At 55.2% G+C, this 20,820-nt stretch overlaps 1 protein-coding gene across 1 annotated transcript in view; it reads left to right on the top strand.

The window, feature by feature from the left end:
- QSOX2 (quiescin sulfhydryl oxidase 2) overlaps nt 1–20,820 on the top strand; it is a 39,472-nt gene that overhangs the window by 7,168 nt on the left and 11,484 nt on the right. The window contains exons 2-8 of the mRNA XM_003911088.4: nt 11,555–11,655; nt 13,457–13,505; nt 14,250–14,355; nt 14,509–14,599; nt 16,411–16,556; nt 19,240–19,374; nt 19,597–19,726. Of these exons, the coding sequence (XP_003911137.2) occupies nt 11,555–11,655; nt 13,457–13,505; nt 14,250–14,355; nt 14,509–14,599; nt 16,411–16,556; nt 19,240–19,374; nt 19,597–19,726 (758 nt within the window). The remainder of the gene's footprint in view (nt 1–11,554; nt 11,656–13,456; nt 13,506–14,249; nt 14,356–14,508; nt 14,600–16,410; nt 16,557–19,239; nt 19,375–19,596; nt 19,727–20,820) is intronic.

Below are 20,820 nucleotides of genomic sequence, written 5' to 3'. Positions count from 1 at the left end.
CTGCTCTCTGGAGAACTGAAGGCCAGAAACCAGCGGAGGACAGTGGGATGTGTGAGAGGCCAGGCCGCGCCTGGCAGCTGGGACCTGAGGGGCGGAGGGAGGGTTGGCACAGCCAGGTGGGAGGAGGCTGCCCGCCGGGCTTGCTCAGGGCCTGGATTGCGAGGCGGGAAGGAGGCCCGGGGAGCGTTGTCTTTGGAAGGCTCAGGGTTCCCTGACATCTGAGGGCTCCTCAGGGAACAGAGGGGAAGACTGTGCCTTCCTGGTAGAACTGTGGTTTCAGGTCATGCAGACAGTGTTTGGGCGAAAGTTACCGAAGGCCGCGTCTCGTCTCCTGGGAGCATGAGAGGGTGCGGGGAGGTGGGCACGCGCCCGAGATGTGGAGCAGCGCGTTTCACTCCTGTCCAGGGCATGGCTCTTGTTCCTGGCCCCTGACTGGTCGGGTTCCCTGTCTGGCTAGTTTTCTGTATCCTGCTGCTAAGGAAGTATTAGGTAAAACCTGGAAATAGGACAAAAGCTGAGTCTCGTGTCCTCTCAGCATCATGTTGGGGTGCTGCATGGGCTTGCCTGAGGGCTGTGGCCTGGGGGACGTCTGTGTGTTTACGCTGCTGTTCACTGCTGACTACGCGCCCAGGCTCTGGGGTTGTAGATGAGCTCGCAGACCTTTCCTGGTAGAGGGGTGAACAGCGTCTGTCCAGTAGACAAGGAGAGCCCAAAGGTTGTGGTTTTCTTGCCCAGCAAGCCAGTTTCTTTGCACACTGTCCCTGGGGGCAGGTAGCACAATTCTCTGCTCCCCACCTCGCCTCACCGTTTCCTTCAGCAGCCCCACTGAAGGATGTCGATGACGCGTGTTCACTCTGTGTGTGTGTGAGAATCGCGTGTTTAGCTTTTGGAAAATTCTTCTTGAGCACTGGCACAGGACGGGCTCTAGGTGACGGTGGCCCAGGACGGGCTCCAGGTGACGGTGGCACAGGATGGGCTCCAGGTGACGCCGGCCCAGGACGGGCTCCAGGTGTGCATTCGTCACGCTGGGAATTCACCTGGTGAATTTATCAGAGGTGTCACGGTGAAGTGCACCCGTGTGAGTCTTGGGACGCACGCTGGGTTTTGGAGCACCCGTGTGGCCGGCGGGCCTGTGATTCAGGTGATGCCGCAGCACTGGCTCTTCTTGCCATCGTGAGGAAAGCCTCAGATTGGCCAAAACTCGGGGGAAAGCAAGGTGGGTCTTTTCTGTCTCCTTTATTTAAGCTGGCAGTTGCCGCCTGTCTCAGAGGGCAGGTTCCACCCGTGGATGTCCATCTAGTCCGGCTGAAGGAGAAACATCGCCATTACCACCTAGCATCTGCCCCATCTCCCCACACCGCGCGTCTCCCCGGGAGCTGGCGCACCCCTCCCTCTGTCCTTGGGCAGCAGCCAGTCCTGTCTCCGCGTGCCCCATGGAGGCGAGCTGTCTACGTGGCTCTCTGTGGAGCAGGGAGTGGGAGGAGGTGGAGGGTCAGGAGCGCCGGGACGATGCCTGGGACAGCTGAGTGGAGTGGTGGGTGGCAGGTGGCTTGCAGAGTGTAGACTGGGAGGGGTCCGGGTTGACTTGGTGGGGTGCAGCGCCCCCACCCGGCCCTGACCCTGATTTCCGGTGACTTCGGAACCAGAGGGAGACTGGATGCTCCCTCAGCTAAGGTGGCTGTGAAGTTCCATACTTGGTATTTATGATGGAAACTGCTCTCCGCAGCCCAGTTCCTCCCAAAGCTGAGGCCAGAGAGCGTCGCTGGTGAAAATGTTCGTAGAGGACGTGCCTGCAGGCACTAAGCCAGTGAGACCCACTCCTTTCTGTGTACCCGGAGTCTGTGGCCTTGGATGTGGAGAAGAGACGGCTCAGCCCTGGCCACCCCTGGGCCATGCTGCCTCTGTAGCCGCCAGAGCTCCGTGGGTCGCCTGGGTGTGACCCAGCCCGCGGGTGAGGGGAACAGGTGGTTTTCAGGGCTCTGGCTGACGCCGACGCTCTATGCTCGTTGGCCACCCGTCTTCCTTCACTCGGACATCGTGGTGTTTGAGTTCTGCACACACATCAGTGGCCGTCCGTGGCTGTTGAGACAAAGAACAAAGTCCGCACCAAGATCTGCAGCCTCTTGTGAACCGGCCCGAGCCCCGCTCAGGGCTTCCTCTCGTCTTCTGGGTGACGGTGTCCCTGACTTCGAGGGGTTCCTGCAGCCACCTCCCCTCCTGCTCTGCCAGCCTGAGCTGTCTTCCCTCCTTCTCTCCTTCCTTGGTCGTCACTCCCCGTAAGGACCCGGCAGTGTCCCTGGTCCCTGCAGGTGTGGCTGTCGTGGGGGCATGGCCTTCGAGTGGGCTTGTTGGTCCTGGCCCTGCTCCGGGCGGTTGCTGTGCCAGCACGTGTGCCTCTGACCCGGCTGAGCCTCACACTGCCCTTGGGAGATGGATCTTCCCTGGCATCTCCGTGTTACAGATGGAGCAGCAAGAAGAGATTGTAACTTGCCCCAGTTCTCAAAACTCAGCAAGCAGCAGAGCCGGATGTGAAGCTGGACCTCGTGGCTGGGCCTCCACCTGGAAGGAGGGTCTGCTGGGCATGGGCCTTGGGTGGGGGACCCAGTTGAACAGCGGTCAGGGTAGACTCCCAGATGAAGTGGCATTCGGGTGGAGACCTGGGGGGCAAATAGGAACGAGCCCGGTAAAGGAAGCAGGGGTCACACAGCCCAGACGTGTGGGGACAGGACAGAGCAAGAGACGCAGACTCACCTGTGGTCGCTGGGGTGGGGCGTGATGAGGCTGGGGTGGGCGCAATGGAGCTGGGGGGCCTCGTGGAGACCAGTCTTGCTCCCAAGCCATGGGTGGCCACTGGGGCTTCCTCCAGGGCCCTGCTTCTGTCTCCGCCTGCTGGTGCGAGGTCCATAGGAGAGGTCTTAGTGACAGCAGCCTCACGCCCAGGACGGCTCCCGGGTGCCAGTGTGCTATCCCTGGAGGGGCTGCGTGAACTCTCACCTTTTTCTCCGCTAAGTGTCTCTTTGTCAGGCCAAAAAGAATTTGCCACCATTGCTCTGGGATGGTGCGTTGTCAACTCTGAGCTGGAAAAGGTGTGGGACGTCTACCGGTTATGTCTGGGCTGCCTTCCAGGGGGTCAGTTAGAAGGGCAGCACTCCCGTTACATGTACAGTTGACCCTCAGACAACTTGGGGGCTGGGGGTGCCAGCTCCCGTACAGTGAAAAATGTGTGTATGACCTGTGACTCTCCAAAAACTGAGCTCATAGCCCACCATTGACTGGAAGCCTTACCGGTAACAAATGGTCGATTGACACAAACTCTGTGTGTTACACATGTTCCGTACTGTGTTCTTACAGTAAAGCAAGCTAGAGAAGATTGTCGTACAAGAGAGAAGTAGGCCTTCTGCTCAGGAAGTGTCCTAGGCAGACCCTCATAAAGGCCTTCGTCCTGCCCAGGCCGCCCCAGGTGGATCCTCCTAAAGGCCTTCGTCCTGCCCGGGCCGCCCCAGGTGGACCCTCCTAAAGGCCTTCGTCCTGCCCGGGCCGCCCCAGGTGGCAGCGGTAGAGGAGGTGGAGGCAGTAGAAGGGAGGCAGACGTGTTCCATGTCACTTCGTGGAGGTGCGTCATTCTCTCTGTCTGGCTGTTTTGCTTTTTATTTCTCTGAAGTGTTTCTGTGTGGTCCCAGTCCTCCTTCCACTGTTTGCTTTAGTTTTAGTGCTTGTTTTAGCAAAGGGTCGATGTCATGGAAGAAACCAGAAACCGTCTTGAGTGATGAGAGCCCTTCTGCCAGGTGATGGGCTGCGTTTGTGTTTGGCACCGGTGTGATGCTGTGTTTGTGTTTGGCCCTGGTCTGATGGGCTGCGTTTGTGTTTGGCCCTGGTTTGGAGGCACTTGGATCCACGGCGTCATCTTCTGTTCATTCCTCTGGTATGAAGTCTGTTAGCTGTTGAGTTTCTCCACGATTCGTCTCGTGGAATCCTTCTCCCCTAGCCTTTTGGCCACATCCACAATCTCCCGTGGTCTCCTTGATTGGCTCTGTCATAAATCCTGTGAGGTCAGGCACAGCCTATGGACACAGTTTTCTCCAGCTCGACGGCCTTCACGGCTCTTCCTGTAGCAACGAGGGCATCTTCGGTGGTGCCGTCCTTCCCACTGTCATGATGTTCCCTCTGTGAGGTTCTCTGCCACCGCGTTGGCCGTCCCGAGAGGACGGTGTGATGAGCCCTAAAGGGCCTTAGGACCCCAGATCTAGAGTAAGGTTCACTGTGTCTGGAGACAGGTAGACTGATGAAGCCTTCGGTGTTGAACTCATGAGTTCTTGGTGGCCGGGGGCATTGAGCAAGATCAGATCACTGCAAGAGGCAGCCCCTTACTGGAAGGACTTCCTGGCTTGACAAAGCGTCCGTGGAACCACTCCGGAAAAGTGTTTCTCGTTGCCCAGGCCTTCTCGTGCTACCAGAAGACTGGCAGCTGGTGTTTGCCTTTCTTGTTCAAGGCTCAAGGGTTAGGGACTCTAATTATAGGTAAGGGCAGTCCTGCCGATACACCCGGCAGCACGTGCAAAACTGCAGAGTCGGCCTCTCCCGGCCGGTGCTCGCGCCTCTTCCTTCCTAATTCATGTCATTCGTGGCATTTTTTTCCCAAATAGGGCACTTTCGCCTGCATAAAAATACCTGTTCAGGCAGATGTCCTTTCTCCTCCATGATTTTTTTTCTTTTCTTTTCTTTTTTTTTTTTTTTTTTTGAGACAGGGTCTCACTCTACCCAGGCTGGAGTGCAATGGTGCAATCTCTGCTCACTGCAGCCTTGACCTCCCAAGGTCAACCCGTTCTCCCACCTCAACCTGCTAAGTAGCTGGGACCACCATGCCTGGCTAATTTTAAAATATTTCGCAGAGACAGGGTCTCCCTATGTTGCCCAGACTGGTCTTAAACTCCTGGGCTCAAGTGATCCACCAGCCTCAGCCTCCCAAAGTGCTTGGATTACAGCCGTGAGCCTCCAGGCCCCAGCTTATCCTGTATCCTGACAGTGGTTTACCTTTCTCTCCACTGGGAATGGTGCTGTGTGTGGTCTGTAAGTTTTGTGTGTGTGCGTTTTGATGCATTGTAACTTTTTATAATAGATTTGTATATATTTTGTGGTAGCAAATGATGAAATAGCATCTACATATGGTCTCTGCATTCATGACATGCCTTTTCTCAATTTTTTGGGTATTTCTAAGCCGTGTGGCTCATCCGCAAGTTTTTTCAAATTGTCACGTATCTCCAAAAGTGTCCTAATACGTTTGTTGAAAAAAATGTGCGTATTTAAGTGAACACACGCCGTTTGAAGCCACGTTGGTCGAGGTGACCCCTTCGCATGTGTCACGAAGAGGAGGGGACGGGAGGTGAGGGAGGCTGCCCGCCCTGTGCGGAAAGCCCTCACTGCACGGCCTCAGTGGTTTCTGCAGACTGCCACGTGAGGTGCGAAGAAGACAGCAGGTCCTCAGATAACCACGTTTCTGTCAACATCATTTCCTTACAACGTGGATGGGGGAAAAAACTGGTTTTGTTATGTGTCCTTCCGCTTCAAGCCACCGTTTCCAGGAGCCTGTCAGTGACACGAAGTGAGGACTCCTGTAGTTTCCTCTGCCTCCCTTTTTATGTGTCTCAGGGTCAGCAGGTGGGACAGTTCCAGAGCGGAGGTTCCTCCTCGCTGGGAGAGCCTGGCAGACGGACCGTGGAGGGGGCGGAGCGCCGGCCCTGAGGCTCGCTGTCCCTCTCTTGGCCTCTGGGGTCTTGGAGCTCGGTGTCCTCATCTGCCAAGTAGGGGCGGTGACATTCACACCATAGCCTTTGATGGAAGCTCAAGAGGGATAAGGTGGGTCCGAGTGCTTCTAAAGCATTAAGTGCTGAAGAAACTGCACAGAGGCCATGGTAGCGGGCTGGGTAAGGAGTGATCAGTGTGGGGCTGTGAGGGGCACTGCCCTTCTACTGCGTCATTTCACACAACCCCCTGAGCACTGGCCAGGGACCTCCTGTGCGCGGGGATGGGCTGCCAGGCTGATTGGAGAGGATCCCTACCTTCCAAGGGCAGAGCCCTCTGGTCTAGTGGAGAGACGGTGTGAAATATGTTGGGAAGATGAAGATAATTTGCTTTTACAAAGCATTGGTTTTCTGCATCTCGAAGGAGGTAGCAGGTCCTGCGGGAGCCTTTGGAAGGGAATTGGTGGAATGATCTCTTTACTCTGCAGGTGTTTGCCTCAGGGTGTAGCAGTTGCACGTTTGGGCTGCAGCGTCTGACCTGCGTGACGGGGAGTCTTCATTCGCCACAGTAGGATGGGGGCGTATTCTGATCACACACTAGTCGGAGTTGGGCACACCTGTTAGGAGGTTTGCCCTCCACGCTCGAGGTGCGTGCTGTGTGGACCTGACGGACTTTGGAGCCTTCCTCAGCCTCTGTAAGCGTCAGCGTCCCCCTCTGTAGGATCCTGTGTTTGTCACCAGGCCACTCCCATGGTAGATAATTTGGTCAGAAAGCTTTGTCAACTTTAAAGGGCTGTGTACATTTACTACCCGTGGGAACAAGGCTGGTAGGAGGCTTTTCCTGCCAATGAAACTAGGCCTGGGCAGGGAGTCAGGGAAGGCCTTGCTGAGTAGGTGTTACCTGTGTTCACATCGTGAAATCGATGGGAAAGCAGCCAGGAACACATCAGTGGAAGGAGTTCCACCAGGGAAGAGACGGGGCGAAGGCCCAGGGGTGGTGGGGTGGAGGTCAGGCCTGTGCATGGCTGGAGGGGGAGAGGAGAGGACAAGTGAACGGAGCAGTGCTGAGTCCGGCGGATCCTGCGGAGACTGGGACTCTCTCCCAGGCGCCTTCCAGCTGGGTTCAGAATGTTAGAATTACATACTTAAATCTTGAGTTGAATGTTTGCTTGCTTATCACGGAAGAGTAACAGGTAGAAACAACCAGCAGACATTTGGTCTTGGGAATTTGAAGCCTCGTTGGAGAGGCAGAGCCTGTGAAGGGCCAGTGACAGGGTGGGTCTGTGGCTCAACGTGATGAGGATGCCGTCACGGAGGCCGACTGCTGAGGCTCGTGTGTTTTTGGGCAGCACCCTGCGGTGGATGAGCTGGATGGGAGTGGGGGCACAGGAATCAGGGAGCAGTTGTGAGGCCTGGATCTGATCGTGCCTCTGTTCCTCACGGGCTCAGCCCTTCGGCACCTGGGACTCTGCATTCCAAGTGTTACAGAATTGTTTACTGCAGGGCTGACAGCCATTCCCACCAGCCATATCGAACTCTTCACATTCTCTCTAGCACTGCATGAGATTCAGGAGGGTTATTAAATTTTAGGTGTTTTTGAGACGGAGTCTCGCTCTGACGCCTGGCTGGAGTGCAGTGGTGTGATCTCGGCTCACTGCAAGCTCTGCCTCCCGGGTTCCCACCATTCTCCTGCATCAGCCTCCCGAGTAGCGCCCACCACCACGCCCGGCTAATTTTTGTATTTTTAATAGAGACGGGGTTTCACCGCGTTAGCCAGGATGGTCTCGATCTCCTGACCTCGTGATCCACCACCTGCGGCCTCCAAAGGTGCTGGGATTACAGGTGTGAACCACCGTGCCGGCCGGAAGGTTATTTAAAGAGCAGCGGCAGGCGGTGGCTCAGCTCTGTAATCAGCACTTTGGGGCGAGGCCGGGTGGATCGAGGTCAGAATCGAAGACCATCCTGGCCGTCACTACTAAAAATACAAAGCGGAAAGTGGTGGCGGTGCCTGTAGTCCCAACTACTTGGGAGGCTGAGGCAGGAGAATGGCGTGAACCGGGGAGGCGTGGGCGCAGTGAGCTGAGATCCGGCCATTACACACTCCTCCAGCCACAAGGCAGCAGAGGCGGGCTCTCTAAAAAGCAGCAGTGGCGGTTAGCTTTATTTATTTTTATTGTTTATTTTTATTTTTATTATTAGACTTTAAGTTCTAAGTGCATGTACAGCATTTTAAAGGTTGTTATATGTATACCTGTGCCATGTTGGTGTACTGCTGCCATTAATCATCGTTACGTGGGTATATCTCTAATGCTGTCCCCACGCTTACCGCGGTGGTCGTGTGAGGTTCCCCTTCCTGTATCCAAGTGATCTCATTGTTCAGTTCCACTATGAGTGAGAACGCGCAGTGTTTGGTTTTCTGTTCTTGCGATGGTTCGCTGCTGAGAATGATGGTTTGCAGCTGCATCGCCTTATCCCGAGACCTGCGGCTCATCGCCACCTTGGCTACTTAAGTATCTGGGCGCAAAGATACTTTGAAATTTGTTGGTCTTCCTCTGTAAGCCCAGGCTGGAGATGCAGTGGTGATCTCGGCTCACTGCAAGCACTCGGGTCAGCCATTCTCTGCCTCAGCCTCCCAAGTAGCTGGGACTACAGGCATGCATACAGCCCTGGCTAATTTTTGTGTTTTAGTAGAGACGGGGTTTCACCGTGTTAGCCAGGATGGTCTCGATCTCCTGACCTCGTGATCCGCCCACCTCGGCCTCCCAAAGTGCAGGGATTACAGGCGTGAGCCACCACGCCCGGCCGATGCTTTTTTTTTTTTTTTTTAAAAAGTGTGGAATAAAAATGTGTCGTAGAAATTCCCAATAAACAGAATGAAACCATGTGGAATTGTGAGCCAGATAAAAGGCCACAGAAATGAGACACTTCGCCAGGACGCAGGGGTGAGGAGCCGAGGCTGTGGAGGGGTCACCGGTGGGCAGCCCACGGCGGGGCTGCTGGGAGCACCTTCTGTTTCCGCGTCCCCTGCCGTCTGCTGCGCTGACTGGATGAGAGCGCGAACCCTCTGCCGCAGTTCCATGTGGTCTGAGGCTTGAGGAAGGTGTGGCCGGGGGTGCAGGGAGCTCGCGTGGCTTTTCCCTCATCCACTGAAAGTGGCCTCAAAACGTGAATTGGTTTCACGTAGCCAGCGTAAGCAGGAACGGTAGTTGGTCATTGTTTCTGAAAGGGGTGTCTTTGTTGTTGTTGTTGTTGTTTTTAAATTACAGAGAGAAAAGACCAGTATCTTAAACAAAGCTGTGGTATATTACGTAGAAAAATAGCAGTCTGGGCCGGACGGTGGCTCAGGCCTGTAATCCCAGCACTCTGGGAGGCCGAGACGGGCGGATCACGAGGTCAGGAGATCAAGACCATCCTGGCTAACACGGTGAAACCCTGTCTCTACTAAAAAATAAAAAAAATAAAAAAAAAACTAGCCGGGGCATGTAGTGGCACCTACTCGGCCGGCTAAGGCGGGAGAATGGAGTAAACCCAGGAGGCGGAGCTTGCAGTGAGCTGAGATCCGGCCACTGCACTCCAGCCTGGGCGACAGAGCGAGACTCCGTCTCAAAAAAAAGGAAAAATAGCAATCTGAACCGCTAACACACACAAGCCTTCATATCTGTAGTGTCTGTGGTACGTTCCGTCTCTTCCAGGCCTGCTTTTAACGGAACCTCTGAAGTTCGAGATCATAGCTTGTTCTCAGAGAAGACTTCTGACTCTTTTGACATGATTTATAGTCGAATCATTGATTTAGACAAGAGGTCCGAATCAGAATACAAGTCTACAAAGAGCCTTATCAGTGTCTCAGTGACAGGCAGACATACATTCCCATTCAGAAATCACTGGGCTTCTGGTCGCAAGGCTGTGCCACGGCAGCGTCCCACGTGGCTCGCTCCGTTCCTCCAGGCAGGTCCGTTGGCTGGGCGCCTGGGTCTTGCCTCTGCACCTGCCTCTCCCACGGTGCGGCGTGCCCTGCCACACCGCTGACTCTGCCACGGCCTCCACGCTCCATGATAGCCAGCGCCCATCCCTTGACCCATTGGTGCCCCTTTAGGCTGTCCCCTCAAAGTCTCAGGGCCTGGAAGGACCCCTACAGGGTGAGGAGCTGGGAAATGTTTGTGAATTGTTGGCAGTGCCATTTTTACATCCCAGAGAAAGAACACACATCTTTTAAAAAGAAAACCTCAGTGGTGAGCTTCAGAAACCATGACTTTGATACTGGTGACTGAAGCACGAGCCGGGCACTCTCCTTCCTCGTGTGAGTCCTTCCTCTGGGTTGCAGTGAGGGCAGGTCTCTCTTTACAGAATTGTCCTAGCTCATCATGAACAAACGGTGAGAGATGACACGTCACCATTTCGCTGCAGCCCTAGTGCATTAATGCATTTAGGTCGTGATCACTAAGGAGAGAGGTGTCGCTTGCCTCTGCGTGGAAGCATGCCCCACTGCCTACAAAGTAATCTCACCAAACAAATTAGACAGGCGTCTAGATCTGAGTACCCTGTTACAGAAAAGCCAGGAGTCCAGGGTGCTGTCGGTCAAACCCAGAGAAGGAAAGTGCCAGGACCCACAAGAGCAACCAACAAGCCTGGCTGGGGTCTCCATTCAAACAAACTTTAAACAAATGAACATATAGGGACTTTTTGTTGTTGTTTTTTAAGACAGAGCCTCCCTGTGTTGCTGGCTCACTGTAGCCTCTGCCTTCTGGGCTCAAACGGTCCTCCCACCTCAGCCTCTCAAGTAGCTGGGACCACAGGTGTGTGCCACCAATGCCCAGCTAATTTTTTTTGTGTTTTTTTTTTTTTTAAGAGACAGGGTTTTACCATGTTGCCCAGGCGGGTCTCAAACTCCTGAGCTTAAACCTTACCTCCTTGGCCTCCCAAAGTGCTGGGATTCCAGGCATGAGCTGCCATGCCCAGTGGAGAGCCTTCATCTTTCAGAGGTAAAGCCTGGTAGATTTCGTGTGGAAATGACGTGCTGTCTGAGATTTGCTTTCGGACGGTTCTGGAAGTGGGTGGAGGCTTTGGCAAAACAGGATTCACCTTGAGCTGATAATTATTGATCTAGGAGGTAGGATGTGTGGGATTTGTTACATTTTTATCTCTATTTTATTTTCATGTTAGAAATTTTCCATAGTAAAAACTTTTAGAGTTAGGAACAAAAAATTAAAGTAAAAACTTTAGAGATAGGAACAAAAAATATGGCTCCTTTTAGCCTCCCCAAAATGGCACAGGTGTTCCCAGGTTTGTGGGCAGTGCCTGGGATGGGGTTGGAAACCACTTCACATGTGTCTGTGTGCACGTCCTTGCCCTGAAAGACCCTGCTCAGGTGCTGCCAGTACCTGCTCGCTGGAGTGAGAACATGGGAAAGTTTTTACCAAACAGCCTGGACCACGTCTGATTAATCTACACATACTTGCTTGCTGTCCTGATGAAGTGCCGGCCGCTGACAGCCGCTTCTGTAGCCAGCGCTTTCATCCATCAGGGTGTCATTTAATTAGGGGACCACAGCCTCGTCCCTGCTCCGTGATGTGCAAGTTCAGCACAAATCCGCTTGTTCTGTGACCATCTGTGGTAGGAGAGGCATCATGCTCTTGGTGGAAGTTCTGTTTCCTAGCTCCACATAGACGCTCTGTGTGGTGAGGGCCCAACTGATGACGTAGAAGGGGTAGGTGGGCTGGTCTCTTAGGTGTCTGCAGCCTGGAGTGGGGACCGCTGGGTCCTGGGCTTCCCGAGAGTTCAGTGCTCACCACACTGAAGGTCATGCTCCTGCGTTTCAGACTGGGCCAGCGCCATCCGCGTGGCAGCTCTGGACTGCATGGAAGAGAAGAACCAGGCCGTGTGCCATGACTATGACATCCACTTCTACCCCACCTTCCGGGTGAGTATCACGGGGTTTCTTGTATGTTGAAATTCGCCACGTCGTAGTGCCTGTGTTTTGGCCTCTCTGGCTCTCTCCTTGAAACTTTGTAGGAATTGTAGGAACTGATGTCTGCTGGGGGCAGCTCTTGGTCCACCCTGTTGTGCTGCAGAAGTGTCTGTGGGACTGTCCATGCTCACACAGCCCCGGTCACATGGAGGGGATGCGTGAAAAGACCTCCTGCAGCCTGCGTGGCCAGAGGGCGCAAGGACACCAGGAGCACAAGGGCTGGCACCCCAGCCTGAAGCCACGCATGTGGTCCGTGTACCACGGGGCTCCCCTCGGTGGAACACACACACACGTGCACACTCACACGCACACACACCCACAGGGCCTCTGCCTTCCTGAGCCAGGGTCAGCCCCGCAGAAGACAAGGCTGTGCCCGTTGCTCCCACTAGGGGGCAGAGGTACCTGTGACCTGTTGCAGGCCCGTGCATAGCATGTGTGTACACGCCGGTGCCGCTGCCTCCTGCACGCCTTGACATGGGCATCTCCAGAAATGTAGGCGCCTTGGGCCCACTTCCCAGGAAGTTCTGTGCCCCCGTCCTTGTCAGCCCTGGTGCCTTGCTGTGTGGTGTGGTGTCACGTCATGGTGGCTTCCCTTGTGTTTTGGGGGCTGTTGTTTTCACTGTGCTGGCAGCACCTGTGGTCCTGCCCCAACAGGTGCCACGCTGGGCAGCACCGGTGCCAGCCCCACCCCAGGGCCTCTCGGGGCCTCTGTTGCACGCTTGCTTGCCTGCCCCTGCGTGTGATTACGTCAGGATGGCTTCCTGTTTTGTTTTAGCTTCAGACACAGGTCACGCTGTGCTGCGTGTAAACTTTCGGGCCTTCTTTCCATTACTTAATGGGACGTTGCTCAGATCCACTACGATGCTCATTGGATGGGATTGTCCAGTGATGTCACTCTGAGAACCAGAACCCCCCGTTGCCAGGCATGTGGCCTCTTCCAGGCTTTGGTGGCTTTGAACAGCACTGCTGTGTTCATTCCCGGGCACGGGAAGAGCTGAGGCTGGGAGAGAAGCCACTGGGCCGCAAACCAGGTCTGTGCACAACAGACCTGCAGGGCCAGCAGCGTCAGGCAGTTTCATGCTCGCCCAGGGAGCAGTGCAGTCGGAAGCACTGGCAGCTTCGTTTGCATTGCCCTGGCAGCTGCGGTGCCAGCGCATCTGGCTTCATGGGCCGTGGGTGTCACGGGTGAAGCGTCTGCCTGTCTGCACATTTCCCTCTTGGCTGGCCGGTGCTTTTCTTACCAACCTGATCTCCGCCATCCTGTAACCTTGTCTCGTCGCTGTCTTTGATGTGCCCTTTGATGAAGAAAGTTTTTAATTTTAACCTAAGAACCCTTGTCATCCACTCAGAGATACTGCGTGGTGTCTCCTCCTCCTGCAGGTCTCTGCGTGGTCACAGCTCACGTTACAGCTCCCCGTTAGGACACACGCTCACTACCATGTCCCGAGAGCTGTGTCTTTAGTGATTCCAGCCCAGTTGAACTGTCTTTTGCTTCTAGCCCTGTTGGGTCAGAAGATGTCAATGATGGGACTGCTGATTGGAGCTAACCTTAGCCCCCTCGTAAATCTGACAGGAAACACTAATATGCACAGAGACACGGAGAAGCGTGTGGTTTGTCATCAATTTATGAAAACTTTCCGAAGGAAATTGAGTAAAGCTCCTTCTCTAAGGTGACGGTCGTTTTGTTGCTTAAACACATATGCAGATGCCCACGCGAGGCTGCCTCTTACTTGTTCTGTGTTTTTCCTCTTAGTATTTTAAAGCATTTACAAAGGAGTTTACAACTGGAGAAAATTTTAAAGGTAAGGACATAAGCCTTGTATTTTAGTCCCTGCGATTCCCCTCCTAAACCTGCTAAAGACACGCAGTCCCAGAGCCTGGGGAGCTCCCAGCCCGGGCCAGCACCTTTGCCTCTGCTGACCTTTCCTGCCTGCTTTCCCTCAAGAGTTCAGACGTTAATAGCTTCAAAGAGAAATTTTCATTTTGTGATTTGCCTTGCTTGGCAAATATGGTAGTAAAAACTTTTTCAGAGTAAATTTATTATTATAAAAATATCTGGAGATGTACAGATCACATGTACACACCCGATGAATTTTTGCAAACCACCTCACCCAGGCTAGCATCACCCAGTGTGATCAGACCCCTCAGGCCGCACCTGGGGGGGCTCTGCCTGTAAGTGGCCTGGTGGAATTGCCTGGCCTGCTCCTTGCCACGCCCTGGCGGGGGCTCTGCCTGTGAGTGACCCGGTGGAGCTGCCTGGCCTGCTCCTTGCCACGCTGTGTCTTGCCATCTGCCTCTGTTGCCTGTCCGTGTGGCCCACCCATGCGTGTCTCATTGCCGTGTGGTCTCCAGTTGTGTGAATCCCGTGCTGTCTGTACCACGCCTGTAGATGGCATTGGGCACACCCGCTGGGATTGCACACGTTGCTGCCACCTGCACCCTGCTGTCTTTGGGCCCGGGGCTGGGACGGGGCTGCTGTCCCTGGGTGTGCACCTGCCCCTCGAGGACAGCTGCACACACCTCTGACCCTGGTGTGCTTCCGGCAGGACCCGACCGAGAGCTGCGAACAGTCAGACAGACCATGATTGACTTCCTGCAGAACCACACGGAAGGAAGCCGGCCGCCTGCCTGCCCGCCCCTGGACCCCATTCAGTGAGTAGCCCCAGGAAGAAGGTGGCTGTTAGACTCACGTTGAGCTGTGCGAGAAATGTAATAGGTTTCTCTTAAGTGATGTGGCCACTGGAATGTGGTGGGCAACTCGCTGCTGTTGACAGCACTAAAAGCCTCTTTTTTTTCTCTTGAAAGGCCCAGTGATGTTCTTTCCCTCCTTGACAACCGTGGCAGCCATTACGTGGCTATTGTCTTTGAAAGCAACAGCTCCTACCTTGGACGGGAGGTACGGCCTCTGCGTGGGCTCCAGATGTCACACGTGGTGTGATTGGGGTTGGCGGTGCATCTGTGATGAGATTCGTGGATGCCGGTCACTGCGTCGGCGTCTCGTGTCCTGTCTGTGGCTTTAGGTCTTGTTCATTATTGGAAGCGTAGTTAACGTTACTCAGCAAAGTCACTGGTGTTTGGAGAAGACTGTTAGGAGGAACGAGCTTGGCGGTGGGAGGGGTTCAGAAGGTGGCCTAACCCCAGGTTTGAAACTAAGAGAGGGCTTTGCAGAAGAGCTCATTTTTACGACAGGCTCAGCTCACCTTGAGGTCATTCTGTATTTCGCGTGCGGTATTGCTGAGATTTTTTCATTGCTATATTCTGAACGCTCGACATTTTTGCCAAATCCAAGATTCCGTAAAACGTCATTTCTATCATCGTCATACTTTGATTTCACACGTACAGTTCTGAAGCCTCGCTTTTGGCCAGGTCTAAATAAGGTCCAGGGACCAGGTGCAGGGGCAGCCCAGGGAGAGTCATTATTGCCAAGTCTTTCCGGAGACGAAAGGCCTCGCCGCGCACACATTCGCCCAGCGCTCACCCTGAGCTTCTCCTCCTCCTCCTTGCAACCTGATAGGCAACTGTTTTTCTGTCCACTGGGGGGGGCCTTGCGTTGAGTGGAGGAAACAGCGTTGCCCCTGCGAGGCCTTTTGGAGACACACTTGGGAAGGAAGCTGCAGACACCCGCGCTGTGACCATCTCGCTTCGTGCCCTGGCTGCCCTCCTGGCACCCCAGCCCCGCCCCCTCCAGGTTTGGTGGTGACGCCAGGATGCCTTCCCGTGGTTGGCAGGGTTCTCCGTGGAGGGCTGAGGAACCGCTAGCGGTGTGTGGCTCTCCCAGACCCCTCGCCCTTGTCCCAAGGCCCCTCGTGCCTTTGCTGTCTCAGGCAGGGCCTCCACACACGCACACCAGAGGCAGGTGTTCCCCCGAGCAGAGGTGGGTGTGGGCCCGTGTTGCACGCTCCCCTACCTCCCTGGCATGCTGGTGCGTTCGGGGCAGCCAGGCTCCACCCGTGCAGGAGGAGTGCTCTTCAGCACAGAGTCACGGCACGGCCCAGACACCAGTGCGGCCCAAGAGTAGTGATCAGCTCTTCGCAGACACACCCAGCTCAGGAGAGGCACGGCCACTCGGGGCGCCCAGTTCACCCCTTTAGCCACGGCCCTTGGTTTGAGGAGCAGCTGGTTTTGTTGCTCTCTAAGAGAAGGAAAGACGTACGCCCAATGTGGTGTTGGCACACACGGGGTTTCTTCCGAAATGCTGAGATGCCAGTCCTGTGCTCTCTCTGCCACCGAGACCCTGTTGCTGCCCCTTCAACCTGAGCACTACCAGACAGGAGCAGGGTGGCTGGGGAGGAGCGGCAGCTCGAGGCCTGCTGCCCCGGCCACGAAGCTTCCACACGCGGGACAGGAGCGTGAGGCCATGGGGCGTGGCTGCTGTGTACAAGGACTCGCTTGACCAGTGTCAGTGTTGTTAGAGGCACCCTGGTTTTAGAAAGTCAAGTGCAAATTCATGGATAAGGGTGTTCTTTGATTGGTCTGTAAAATTGCCAAGTAACACTGGTTTCTGCGCATGGCGTGTGTGCCATCGGTTGCCTTAAAGTGCGATAGGAATTCAGATGTGCATGAGGATGTGAGTGAGGGTCTTGCCTGCAGGGGGCACACTCCGTGCCCTTCTGGGAAAGGTTCCCTGCAAGGCCGTGTATCTGCACGTCATGTTTTCTGAGAAGCTGCCCGCCCCTGTGGAAGTGTCACTGTGTTCTCACCCCCCAGGTGATCTTAGACCTGATCCCGTACGAAGGCATCGTGGTGGTCCGGGCGCTGGATGGGGACAAAGCATTTCTGGAGAAGCTCGGTGTTTCCTCAGTTCCTGCGTGTTACCTGATCTACCCAAATGGGTCGCACGGATTGATTAACGTGTGAGTGCCATGTGGGATCTGGGAACCCGGTGCTGTGCGGAGTTACCGAAAGAGGCTCCGAGTAGACCACGCAAGTCTGGTGTGAGATCCGGGGAGCCCTGGCCCCTCCACCCCACTTCCCTGGGCAGATTTGGGCCCTGGCTCTCAGCCCTTGGGTATTGCTGATCTGTGCTGTGTTTTCGTGGATTTCTGTTTTCTCACTGCTGTGTCCCTGCACCTAGGAGGGGCCTGGTGTGGTGACTCACCAAGAGCCGCAGAGGAAACCGTGGCTAAACCCGCACATGCACAAGGGCTGCTGGGCCAGTGCTTCGGGAGCAGCAGATGCTCCTCAAACACGGCTCTGGGTAGACTCTGGGCTGCAGTTCGATCTGTATCTGGGGCTGGCAGGCAAGCTCGTGTGCCTGCCTCTGCAGAATGAGAAGTAGGGGTGGGCGCCAGGCCCTGCCCCTGACGTTCTGCTCTCTTCTCTAAGAACCGCAGAACCTTGGCAAGCCATTTGCCTCTGTGTGGAGTGCCCGTGTGCCCCTCAGATAAGCCCTTCGCCTCTGCGCGGAGTGCCCGTGTGCCCCTCAGATAAGCCCTTCGCCTCTGCGCGGAGTGCCCGTGTGCCCCTCAGATAAGCTCTTTGCCTCTGCGCGGAGTGCCCGTGTGCCCCTCAGATAAGCCCTTCGCCTCTGCACGGAGTGCCCGTGTGCCCCTCAGATAAGCCCTTTGCCTCTGCGCAGAGTGCCTGTGTGCCCTTCAGATAAGCCCAACAAAAAAGTAAACAACTTGAATAAAGTTAGAACAGTGAGAAAAATGAGGCTGGGCACAGGTGCATCATTTGAGTCTAGTAGTTCAAGACCAGCCCAGGCAACACAGTGAGACCCCGCCTATACTAAAAATAAAAAACTAGCCGGGCCTGGTGGTGTGTGCCTGTAGTCCCAGCTACTCGGGAGGCTGAGGTGGGAGGATCGCTTGAGCCTCAGAGGTCAAGGCTGCAGTGAGCTAAGATCATGCCACTGCACTCCAGCCTGGGCAACAGAGCCAGACCCTGTCTCAAAAAAAAAAAAAAAAAAAAGATTGAGAAAGTTAAGTAACATCCTGAGGCTGGAGGGGACCCGGCCTCCTCACCTTGGGGAGAAGGACAGCATGAGGCCAGCCTGCCCCACACTGGGTGGCCCCTTTCCCTGGCCTGAAGCCGCAGCGCCTCCGGCATGTGCGGGTTTAGCCACGGTTGACTCTGTGGCTCTTGGTGACTCACCACACCAGGCTCCTGGGTGCAGGGACACAGCAGTGAAGATAGGACATGTTTCCTGTCTCTTGGGGCTTCCAGTTTAGCCTCTTCAAAGATCGACTGGGGCATGGAGGGCGCCCTACAGAAGCCCCGAAGATCGCAGCTTCTTAGGTATTTTTCTGTCCTTTTGAAAAGGAGACCAGGCGTGGTGGCTTACCCCTGTCATCCCAGCACCTTGGGAGGCTGAGGTGAGAGGATTACTTGAGCCCAGGAGTCTGAGACCAGCCCAGGTTGATGATGAGACTCCAGACTATGAAAAATAAAACATCAGCTGGGTGTGGCGGAGTGTGCCTGTGGCCACAGCTACTCAGGGTGCTGAGGTGGGAGGAGCATTTGAGCCCAGGAGGTTGAGGCTGCAGTGAGCTGAGATTGCACCACTGCACTCCAGCCTGGGCAACAGAGCAAGATCCTGTCTCAAAAATAGGTACGTGAAAATAAAAAAGATAAAGCTGGAATTCAGGGTAACCACAGAGGCTATTGAGCTTGTTAGGAGATGCTCTGAGTGCTTGGGGACCCCGCTGTGCCGACAAGGTGGCCCATTCCAGGTCTGGGGCACAGCACTGCCCTTGGCAGAGCGGCCTGAACCACTGCCAGATGTTTGTTTAGTGTTAAAAGTATCATATAGACAACTTCTTAGTGTCAAATAATGTTAGTAGTTTTGTAGATATTTCAATATTTTTGCAAATATCACTGCTACATTCTGTCTTTGGAAACAAGCTCCGCGTCACACTGAAGTGCTCGATAATGGCATTGAGGGTGTCCTCAGAAGGCGGCTCCACCCTGTCCACACAGGGGGCTCAGCTCCACCGTGTCCACACAGGGCGGGCACGCAGGGGGCTCAGCTCCACCCTGTCCACACAGGGCGGGCACGCAGGGGGCTCAGCTCCACCGTGTCCACACAGGGCGGGCACGCAGGGGGCTCAGCTCCACCCTGTCCACGCAGGGCGGGCACGCAGGGGGCTCAGGGGCCTGACTTAAGGGAGGGGCTGACATCCACCCCAGGCCCCGACTTCCAGATGCCCCACTCAGGGCTGGCAGATTGTGGGCGCGTCGGCGAAGGCTCTTAGGCATGTCGGAAATCTCAGTCAGAATAAAGCTGATCTTGGCAGATGCTCAACCCAGCTTTACAAAACGCCTTAAGTTCCCCACAAACATAAATGAGTCATAGTACTTACGACAAGTGGAACTGGCTATACATCTGTGGATTTGGTGTGTCTCCTCTTATCCCCAGGTGGAAGCTCAGCCGCGGCCCAGGCGGGGTCTCGCCTGTCCCCACGGACCCCCAGTCCCCAATACATGCTCGAAGGATGGATGCGGTGGCCCAGAGCTTTCCTGAATGCCAGGGGCTCCTGCTTCAGGATTTTATAAAGGAGGCTCTTCTCACCTTTGCCCTCCCCTTTCTCACAGCGTGAAGCCTCTGCGGGCCTTCTTTTCCTCTTACCTGAAGTCATTGCCGGATGTGAGGAAAAAATCGCTTTCCTTGCCTGAAAAGCCAAACAAAGAAGAAAATTCAGAAGTCGTGGTTTGGAGAGAATTTGACAAGCAAGTATTCATTTTGAACTGAAGCCCCCGGGGGACAGCGCGGGTAGACTGAAGGCTGTGTGCTTGCTGGGCGGGCTCACTCAGAAACCCACCCCAGCCGCTGAGGGCCGCTCAGGAGCCCTCCCGGGGGCCCCGGGAGTCCGTGGGGAGGAGCCAGGCCAGGGAGAGGTGCTGTGGAGGGAAAGGCTGGGCATTCCCTGACTCTGCCGTGTCCCGTCATAGGTCCAAGCTGTACACGGCGGACCTGGAGTCAGGGCTGCACTACCTCCTGCGGGTGGAGCTGGCAGCCCACAAGTCCCTGGCTGGAGCAGAGCTGAAGACGCTCAAGGACTTTGTGACTGTCTTGGCTAAGGTTTGGGACGGTTCTGGTCTGGGCTGTGTGTGGGAATTTGGCCTTGCACAGAGTGGGCCCTGGGGGCCGTCGGACCCTGCGGGGGCTCCGCCGTCTCCACTGAGGTTCTCTCCACCTTGCTTTGTCCGCTCAGGCCTGTGCCCCAACTCATTCCACCTGTTTTCCCAGTGCCTCCTGCGTCCCATGCTGTTCCCAGCACTGGGGCTGGGGTGGTGGCTATGGAGAGGGGCGGGGCCATGAGCCAAGCGCCTGTTGGAAAAACCCAGCTTTGGCTTCCTGGAGAGGAGACGGAGGAGGGAACGGAGGCGCACACCTCAGCTGGCTCTCGGAGGAGCGGTGCACAGGGGCTGGGCAGGAGAGGGAAAGGCAGGGGCCGTGCAGATCCAGGTGGGGTGTGCACCTGCTCTGCCAGCCAGGTTCAGGGAGGGGTCCTGGGGGCTTCACACTCAGCACCATCACAAGCATAGTTATGGTGTCTGAAACCACTGAGGGGGTTGCCAGGAGCGGGCAGAGATGCAGCCCAACAGAGCTCAGGCCTGGCTGTGCCCAGGGCCAGGCTGAAGAGGACCAGCCAAGGAGGTGGCCAGGTGTAACTCCATGAGCTCAGTTACTTGTTACTGTCTAAATGACAAGGAGGCTTAGGCTTAAACTATTTCTCTTGCCAAAAATAAGATGCTAGTGATAGAATAATTTATAGTTAGCACTTTGGATAGAGTTTACTTACAATGTGATTTTTGAAAAGTACAGGAAGCCTTGAAGGACCAGGGCACATGAATGAATGCCGGTATGCTCGGCAGGTTTTACCACGGTGCCATCCACACAGTTCTGAAAATCTCTAGCTGGCCTCGTTTCCGCCCCAAGAAAGTGTCACCAATCTGTCCATCATATTAGCGGGGAGGACAGTGTGGCTCTTAGTGGTGATGGCCGCCCGGCCAGCAATTAAGCTAAGGTCACACAGCTGGCTGAGGCCGCTCCCTCCCTCCCGGCTTCTCTGTCTTCCCCCCTCAGTCCCTGGATTGGGCCTGGAGCTTTTACACTTGTGCTCTAGGCTCCCCTCAGGCCAGAATTATTAATCAGTTATTCTGGATATTTTT

Source organism: Papio anubis, chromosome 13 (assembly GCF_008728515.1).
Source record: "Papio anubis isolate 15944 chromosome 13, Panubis1.0, whole genome shotgun sequence".
Lineage (NCBI taxonomy): Eukaryota > Metazoa > Chordata > Mammalia > Primates > Cercopithecidae > Papio > Papio anubis.
The sequence above is the reverse complement of the archived record's forward strand: the minus strand, read 5'-3'. Positions and strand labels throughout refer to the sequence as shown.